This window comes from Glycine max, chromosome 17 (assembly GCF_000004515.6).
Source record: "Glycine max cultivar Williams 82 chromosome 17, Glycine_max_v4.0, whole genome shotgun sequence".
NCBI classification, from domain to species: Eukaryota; Viridiplantae; Streptophyta; class Magnoliopsida; order Fabales; family Fabaceae; genus Glycine; species Glycine max.
In genome coordinates, this window is record NC_038253.2 from 39,012,706 (window position 1) to 39,021,906 (window position 9,201).

The following is a 9,201-nucleotide window of genomic DNA, read 5'->3' on the forward strand; positions in this document are numbered from 1 at the left end:
AGACTAATAAATAGAGATGTCATTAAAAAGTTATTAATATTTACTTATTTTTCTAAAATGACAAATTTTGGAGACAAATTAGAATAAAAAAACCGAAAGAGTATCATCCATGGTGTGAAAAGAATGTTAAGCATGCGTACTGTGTTCATACTAGTGAATGTATCAAGACTCGAAGCACTAGGTGTACGTAGTTTGATGCTCTAGAAGTTGTTGGCAAAACCCACGTGTTGTGTATATAAGGAATTTGTATATTTCATTCACATTGTTAATTTATTGTCACGATACATTATATATAAAATACATCAGATAAAGCCTCCTATAACAGACTCTGGAAGATAAATAGAAAGTTTGTTAGAGAAGATAACAACATAGACTTTGAACAAATCAGCTCATTAGATTTAATAAAACTTATGACCACTCAGACTTTAGTGAGTAAGCATAATATATATATATATATATATATATATATATATATATATATATATAATCATGAACTCCTAACAACCACGGTCAATAGTCAATGAGGAGATAAGAGGAGCTACACCAAACTACATTAACAGTTTCAAAATTAACAAATATATGCCACAGCAGCCAGTGGTATAGTTGGTAGTTACAATAAACACTGTATTTTTTTGCACAGCAAAAAATTTGTATTTTATTAATAAGCAGTTAAGATTGTCACAAGAAGTTCCAATCTCAACCATAGGCAAAGTACAATAAAAAGCTGCTCCATTTTGTTAAGCTTACATAACCCATTGCCATTACAGAAACAATAGCAGAGATTTGAACCAGAAAACTAAAGCACGCGTAGGTTGGTTATTCCTGCACAAAGATTACACATCCACTTCATATTTTCCTTCACCCTTCCACTATCGCATGCAGCTGCTACAGGCACGATACAGGGTCCAATTTCCATGCATACAATGATAAATCAAAACCCTTACCCTTTGTTTGAATGGGGCAATTTGATAGGGGAATTCATTTTTTTAAGTAATTTAAAATAATTCATGATAAAATAGCTTTTGACTAGAGTATTTGAAATGAGATTTAATTTATGATATTTTTATGAATCATTTTGATTGACTAAAATAGTGGGATTTCAAATTCTCTCATAAAATATAGAATTTGAAATTCTTTTTTTGGAGATGTTCACTCTAACTCACGTTCTTGCTCGCGATTCTTTTTCGTTCAACACTCATAACTATGGGTGACCAAAGTTTTTACGGCCGATATCGATATAAGTTGTTTTTCACTGACGTTGACCGATGTTTTTTGGGTAAGAATTTTTTTTGTATGATGTCAACCAAAGTTATTTTTTTGTCGATATCGACTATGATTTTATTTAGATGATGTTGGTTAGGGTTATTTTCTCATTGACGTCACTCATGGGAAATTTTTACTAATGTCGGCTAAGGATTTTTTTGTCCATTGTCATCCAGGTTTTTTCAGTTGATGTTGACCAATGATTTTTTTTTGCCAATGTTGGCTAGATTTTTTCTACTGACATCGGTCATGACTAACTTTTGAGTAAACACCTATTAGAGTTTTTCAGCTGATGTCAGCTAGATTTTTCCAGCCAACATCAGCCAAAGCTATTTTTAGCCAATATCGGTTAAGGTTATTTTTTAGTCGATGTTAGCTAGGGTGTTTTGGCTGATGTCAACTAGATTTCCTTAGCCGACGTTGGTTAGGATTTTTTTGTTGACATCGACAAGAGTTTTCTGCCTGATATCAGCCAGAGCTATTTCTTAATCACATTAACTAGGTTTTTTGGTTGATGTTGGCTAGAGTTTTTTCTGCTAACACCAGTTAGGTATTTTTTATCAACATCGGACATGACTATTTTTAGTCGACATCAACTAGGTTCTTACAGTCGACATCCACTAGAGTTTTTTCGATCGACATCGGTCAGTGCTATGTTTTAGCCAATATCAGCCAAGGCTATTTTATATCCAATGTTAGGTAGGGTTTTTTGTCCGACATTGGTCAGGGCTATTTTTTTAACCAATTTCGACTAGGGATTTTTTGGTCAATGTTGACCAATGATGTTTTTCGGCCGACATCGGATAGGTTCTATTAGTCGGCATCGATCAAGCTATATTTTAGCCGATATTTGATAAATTTTTTTGTCAACGTCTGCTATGATTTTTTAGGCCGACTTTGGCTAAAAATAGTCTTGGTCAATGTCGTTCGAAAGGACCCTAGCAGGTGTCGGCCAAAAAAATCCTAGTCGACGTTAGTAAAAAAAATCTAGTCAACATCGGCTGAAAAATAGACTCAACCAACGTTAGCCAAAAAATAGCTCCGACTGATGTCAACTAACAAATATTCCCGACATATTTTGACAAAAAAAAATCTTATTTGATGTCGACGAAAAAATAGCATTGGTTGATGTCGGTTTATAAACATCACAGATTGTGGTCAAACAAAACAACCCTAGTTAAAATTATCAATATTTTGTATTTATAAATTTTAAAAATTGAAAATGTTTTTTATTAATATTTCAAAATTAGATTGTGTTTATTTTCTATAAAGTTTAATATTAAAAATTCATCTATTTAAAATACAAAATTAAAATTTTGTATATGAAAGAAATTAAATTGTCTTATTCAAACAAAAAATTTAAAATGAAAGAAATTTAAATTAATTTATCCAAACAAAACATTTAAAAAATGAAAAAAAATAAAATCAAAGAAATTCAAATTCTAGACATTTTAAATTGCTTCAAATTTTGAAATTCCTAATCCATATAAAGTTTATTGTTTTCGTGACGCCATAACCATGCTTTGTATTTGAATTCGTCCAAAATTGCTGCTGAGTCCCGTTGAATATCATGTCATTGCGGTGCTTCCATAGAGTTCATATAACAGCAGCCCAAGTCCCCCAACAATAAACGCTGGTATATAATCTCGGGTTTAGTAAAAAACAAATAAAGTGACCAATTAATTTCTTCCTTTTTATGTTGTGACACTAGATAAACAATTTCAAAGTTAAATATTAACAGATTTAAATTAATTGATTAAATATTATGTGTGAGTTAAAACATGTTTTTAATTTCGAAATTCTACTATAAAGAAATTCAATGTTAATAAAATATCATGACAAAAGGCATTAAAAATATATATGTCCCTTTATTTCTTCAGTTACATGTCGTTTAAGGTTAGGTAGATTAAAAAAGTAATCTCTTCATTTTATTAAAAAATATTTAATTTTTTATATTCTTTTATATATTATTGTTTTTGTATTCTATAAATTTGCAATTAAGAAAATAATAATTAATAATTTTTGAAAATTTAAATGACATAAATAAATAAAAATTCTTTGAAAGTAATTAAAAAAATTGAGAAAAAAATTGAGTTTCGTTTTAAAGGAGGAAAAAAATTGAGAAGAAGAAAGATAAATTAAATTAAAATAATATCAATTAAAACTAAGGATATTTCATAATTCGTATCATCTCACTGACTCGAACCGTTTCAAAAATTATTTTAGATGAGTTGGGATTTAAGAAGTTAGATTAAAATATTTAGAAATTTAATCCCGTCACAGATTCCTTGTTAGTACTTTTTTCTTTCTATTTCTATCCATAATCCAAATGACATTTTTTTAATACAATTCTCCTCTATTTTTGTCCTTTCTAGATTCTTTCTTTTTCTTTTCTTCTCTATTTCATTCTTAATCAAAAACAAACCATAACTCTACATTCACGAGGCCATCACCAAATAATGAAAATTCAAATTCTATGACTGATGAGAAATTATATAATCTGTATACTCTAGCACACATATATGATATATCGATCGTCTAACAATTTGTTGTCCCTACCATATCTAGCCTTGAAGCCGAAACAAAGTAAAAAAAAAAAAGTGTAAAATATTCAATTCCCAGCCTGAAATAACATTATACAACTTAATCGCAGCATCCTCCTAAGTGTGTGGATTTAACATGGTACTAATTAAATCGCCACAATTATATAGTTTGAATTGGTGTTTCATACCAGCTTTGAACTTGCATTGCAATTAACAAGTTCAATGTCATAATCTCATCATCCTCAAGAGCATTGAAAGATATGTCTTTTTCACTCACAACACAAATGTTTGTTTAACCATATCCCCCTAAATCAGGATCTTCCTCCATCCAAGCATCCACATCGTCATCTTCATATATATAGTCCTAATGAATAATTTAAGAGGTTGAACCACTTTTAGATCCTCTCCCTCAATTTTAAATATTGGTTTTTCCTCAATAAAAGACTTAGCAAGGCTTGGTCTTCAAAATTTTCACGTCTGTCATGAGATCGAGCTATCAACAGACAACAATATTGCCATTAATTTCTTGATTGTTGGCAATATAGGAAATTTGTTACAAATTGATGAACACCATTTTACTGAAAGAGTAATGATTAATACATGAATATTTCTCATATCACTTATCATTTTTTTCTCTTTTTTTTATCGCATCATATCACCTATATCCACATTTTTCTTTCTTATAACTTTATTATTTTAGATATCTAGTAGCACACAGGTTTCATCCATCATTTTCGTTACTGAAAGATGCTTGAACTAAACCTTTATAGGTTCATGCATGATTGAATAGTAAACGAACACTTTTTCCGCTGAATAAGTACACTGTCAGACTCACTAGTATATTCTATCAAATCGAAAATTGAAGAAGATGTAAGTACGAGCAACCATTTGAGGTATGGTGTCACTAATTAAGTAGTATAAAAACTAAAAAGCAAAAGTTACAATAATTGTAAATTAAGTTATCAGTGAGTTGGTTTTATAGTACCATTTCCAATGCATGTCAATTGTCAATACAGAAAATAATTTGCAAGACATAAATGAAAAAAGTTTTTTCTTTTTTAGAAGAAATAAAAAAAGTGTAGACACCATTACTCCCCAAACTCATACCTGGATTCAAGACAAACAGAATTTACATGTATATGTGGACCATCTTAGCCAATCTAGGTAAACCCTGTGGGCAAAATCAAATTCAACCGTTGTTGTACCAAGTAAACAATGGGGAGTTATTTCCTGCACCTCTAGATTTGTTTCCTGCACCTTTCTAAGCTTCCAGAACACTTATTTCTTATTTCAGAATGTAAAATTACATTTTGAAAAGACTTTTCCAAAAATGTAAAAATTTACATTCCGAAAAAATCTCTTCAAAATTTAATTTTACATTCCTTAGGTGCAGAATACAATTAGGAAAATGCATGAAGTAATTGCCTAACAATGTTGTGGACTTATCAGTCACTTGTTAGTAAAGCCCAATTTTATGCAGATCACGTTAAAAGATCATTCAACAAGCTCAAATTATATCTTTTTTATTTTTTATTTTTTGGTGGACTAAAAAAGGTGATTGATTAGGTTCTGTTGTGAAAGAGAATTAAAAAGAAGTAAAGTAAATAGTAAAATGAGATAAGATCAATATTTTTATACTCTATTTTAATTTAAAATTTTCATCCTCAATATACTTTGATCTTATTTTATTTCACTTTACCGAACAAACACTTAGATTCGGTTGAAATCCTCCATGGATGACCTTACATTAGTGTCTTTTAAAATAACTCTAAATTGATATTTTGGATGACGAACTGTCCTGTTGTCATAAATTATAACTTAATTCATGTGCTTAAAAAAAACATTTTAATACACATGACCGACAATTGTTAAAAAAACTTGCAGCTAACATTTTATTTTACTAGCATGTGTTTTAGTCTAAACCACGTGTAACTTTTTCGGAGGTAATTCTGATGAGGTCGAAAAAAATTATTATAAACAACAAAAAAATTTCTTTTAATTATTTAACACAGTTATATATCCAATCGAACTCAAGATATTTAATTAAATTAAAATAACTTCATGTCAATTAATTAGCCTGCTTTAATTTTATTTTACTATTATTGTTACTGGAGAATTGTGGTTGTGAAATTTTTGAAATGGTTCAGTGGCCAAGCCACACCAAGAAGCTAAAGGCAAAATTGGTTTCAAATTTGAAAATGGACAGTCATAAATTATGTCTTCTTTCTGTTCAAGTTCAATTAAATACTAGTACGTCACCCACCTGATTCAGATCCTTTCTTTTGTTGACAGATTACCTTTTTCGAACAAACAAACATTTAATAATCATTATTATTTGATAGTTTAATACTGCAATTGTCCAATATTTTAAATTATTTTATTAAGCAAAATAAACATAGCACATTGATCTCAACATCTCATTCTCATCCATTCAGCTATGTCGTGTCAAAATTACATTTGCTTCTTCCAGAAATTATGTTGAAGGAAAATTGGAAAACAACTATAGTTTGTTACATGGATTCTTCAGAATGTAGAAACTTGAATATTTTTTCTTACCATAGTTTGTTACAAAAACAAATTTCAAAGACTCCAATTCTGTGTAGGGAGAAAACAGCGTGATTGAGTAGGGACTGGACCACTAAAAATATCAATTTCTATAATCTCACAACTCAGCTTCCAACAAATTTTATCGATTGCCTGATTGGCATTAAAGACAGCCAGGATGCAGATTTGAATCACCAACTAGCTATATATCATAAGCCTTGGATTTATTTACAGTTTCTCAAAAAAAAAAAAAAGGGGGAAAATCTAAAAATTCATAAACATATGAATACAATTTGACAGAATATGAAGAAGCTATAAACAAAATTTCTCTAGTTTTTTTCTTTTTCATTGTATTGTTGTGGTGAGCATACACTTGGAAACCAAGATGCTAGTAGAGTAATTCAGGCTGCACATTTTCAAAAACTCAGAAGACATTTGCTTCAACCCAGGGTTGCATCCACTCTGAATCACCAAAAGAAGCTTTGCTGCCAATCCAGCCTCCACAGCCTGTGAGGCACATTCCTCAGGGGCAAGCTTGTAAATAGCCCACAATATTGACAATGCTAATTGTGTACACCTCTCTGAGACTCTCATCAGCAACTTCACCACATTTGGAATGATATTTGGACATTCCTTCAAAGCCATTCTTCCCTCTTGGAGTGTTGACAACACCTTAAGAATGTAGAGTGCTTTCTCCAAGCACTCATTGTTCAAACTAGGCAAAAGCTCAACCAATAGAGAAATTGCTCCTAGGCTTATCAAAGAGCTTCTAACTGATTCATGGGAACATGTTATAGCTTTAAGTAATATGAGACCAATTGAGACCATTTTATTTGGGTGTTTCTTATCCCTCACTAGCCTCAATAAACCAACCAAAAGACTCAAACTTGAAACAACCTCATTGTTCCCTTCCATCAACAACATCTCAATCAACTTGGCACAGTTCATTTTGGTCTCAATGGTTCCCTCATTCATGATATCCACCAACAATGAAATCTCAGCAGGATGCATGAGGCTTCTCTTCACCTCAGAACTCAAATCCAAACACACAATGATCCCAATAGCTTCTGACCCAACAGCATGGGAAGTGAAAGGACCCAAAAAATTGAAAACCAAAGCAACACCACCATTTTCCTCCAGAGTCTTTCTTGCATTGACATGAGAACTAACAAGTTGCCTTAGATCTTGAAGTGCTCGAACTCTGGCTTGACCCTTTACCTTCTTGAGAGTGTTCAAGATTTCCAAGGCTCTTCCTTGAACATCTTCAAGCTTCTTCTTCATGGCCAAGTACTTTTGAGAGAACCAAGTGAGGATCAAGTGGGAGAGGGTGCTGTTGGGAGTGACAACATCGTCCCAAAGCTCTTGCATTGTTGTTGGACATGTTTTGTGACCAAGTGAGAACCATTTGAGGATGTTGGATCTGTCGTAGGTTTGGCCAGTACAAAGGGTCACAGGGTCTTGCATTGGTTCATGGGAGATTGGGCAGATGAACACTGAAGGCACATGAATGGATTCCATTTCCTCAATCATCACCTTCAGATCCACACCAGCTTCTATATTTGCATTGTCATATTTTCTCTCCATAGATGCCTGAAAAAAATGCATTTTTGCACACCCTTCTTCTATCATAAGCTGGAGAAAACTTGGGTTGAGGAAGGAATGCTAAAGAAGGGACCCAAATGAACAAGGATAAGAAGCGTGGGGGAATGATGGAAAGGAAAGAAGGAAACAATGAGAGAAAAGAAACAAATAGTCGTTAAAAGGGACAAGATTTAAGTTCCATCCAGGCTTTGCTTTTTTATTTTTTTAATCTTTAATCTATTAAATTAGAGATTAATTTACTCGTGATTATATCTATTGTTAGATAGAAAGAATTTTACATTAAAAATTGAATATAATTTTTTTTTATTAAATAAATTATTTTTATTCATGTAACCCTAACAAATCTTATAATAGTGTGTAACCATTGGTCTACTCTTTCTTTTAAGGGCTTTTTTATGATAAAAAAGTGTTGCCTTTGCATATTCATTATCAGTCGCTTGATTGGGTTTTAATTTTAATCCATAGCTAACAGCAATGCTCTCTCTTCCTCTTCAAGCTCCCTCAAAAGTAAGATATCATCGACCACAGATCGACAAAAGAATCGAACCTAAAGGTTTTTCATATGAAGAACAAAATGACTACTAGAGAAAAAAGCTTGCATTGTGTATTTTGGGTGTTGTTAATGATAATAGGAGTATTTTTTTTTAACTTCGAAATTTGTAATAAATAAAAGTGAAATTCTATTTAATAAATTTTATTTAATAATAAAAGTTGTGTTCTAAAAGTTGTATTAGAAAATATATACAAAGTGTTTTCATAAAAATATCTAGTCTTTCAATTTTATACTATTGATTTTCGCAGTGAGTGATGAGCATTATAACACTTTCTCCATCCCACTAGGTGACCCTGTAACACAAGTGCTGTCATAGAGTTTTGAGTCAGTGACACTGTATGGTACTAGTTCTTTAATTTTTATCTTATAATAAAAAATAAAAAAGTTTGATTCTCCTCTATCTAATATCTATGACTACGAGTTGCTTGCGGGGCCACAAGGGACAATCTTGAACTTGAAGACGCAACCTGGGGCAGATAGTCAAAAAGGTGAATAGATGCCATCAATCCACACATTCAACCAGAAATTATATTTTTAAGAATTTTTTTATATTGTTATTATTAGAAAAAAGATATAATTTTTAATATAATTATTGATAAATTAATAATTTTATGTATGTTATGTTTTTTTTAAGGGATGTATGTAATGTTTCTTAACTAAATAATAGTATAAAAAAACTATGTTATCAATATACAA

General features: G+C 31.2%; 1 protein-coding gene across 1 annotated transcript; it reads right to left on the minus strand.

The window, feature by feature from the left end:
* Window positions 1-6,613: 6,613 nt before the first annotated feature.
* Window positions 6,614-8,090, minus strand: LOC100776107 (U-box domain-containing protein 30). The gene has a single exon (XM_003549324.5). The coding sequence runs from the start codon at window positions 7,977-7,979 to the stop codon at window positions 6,696-6,698; it is 1,284 nt and encodes a 427-aa protein (XP_003549372.2). The 5' UTR covers window positions 7,980-8,090; the 3' UTR covers window positions 6,614-6,695.
* Between the last annotated feature and the right edge of the window lie 1,111 nt (window positions 8,091-9,201).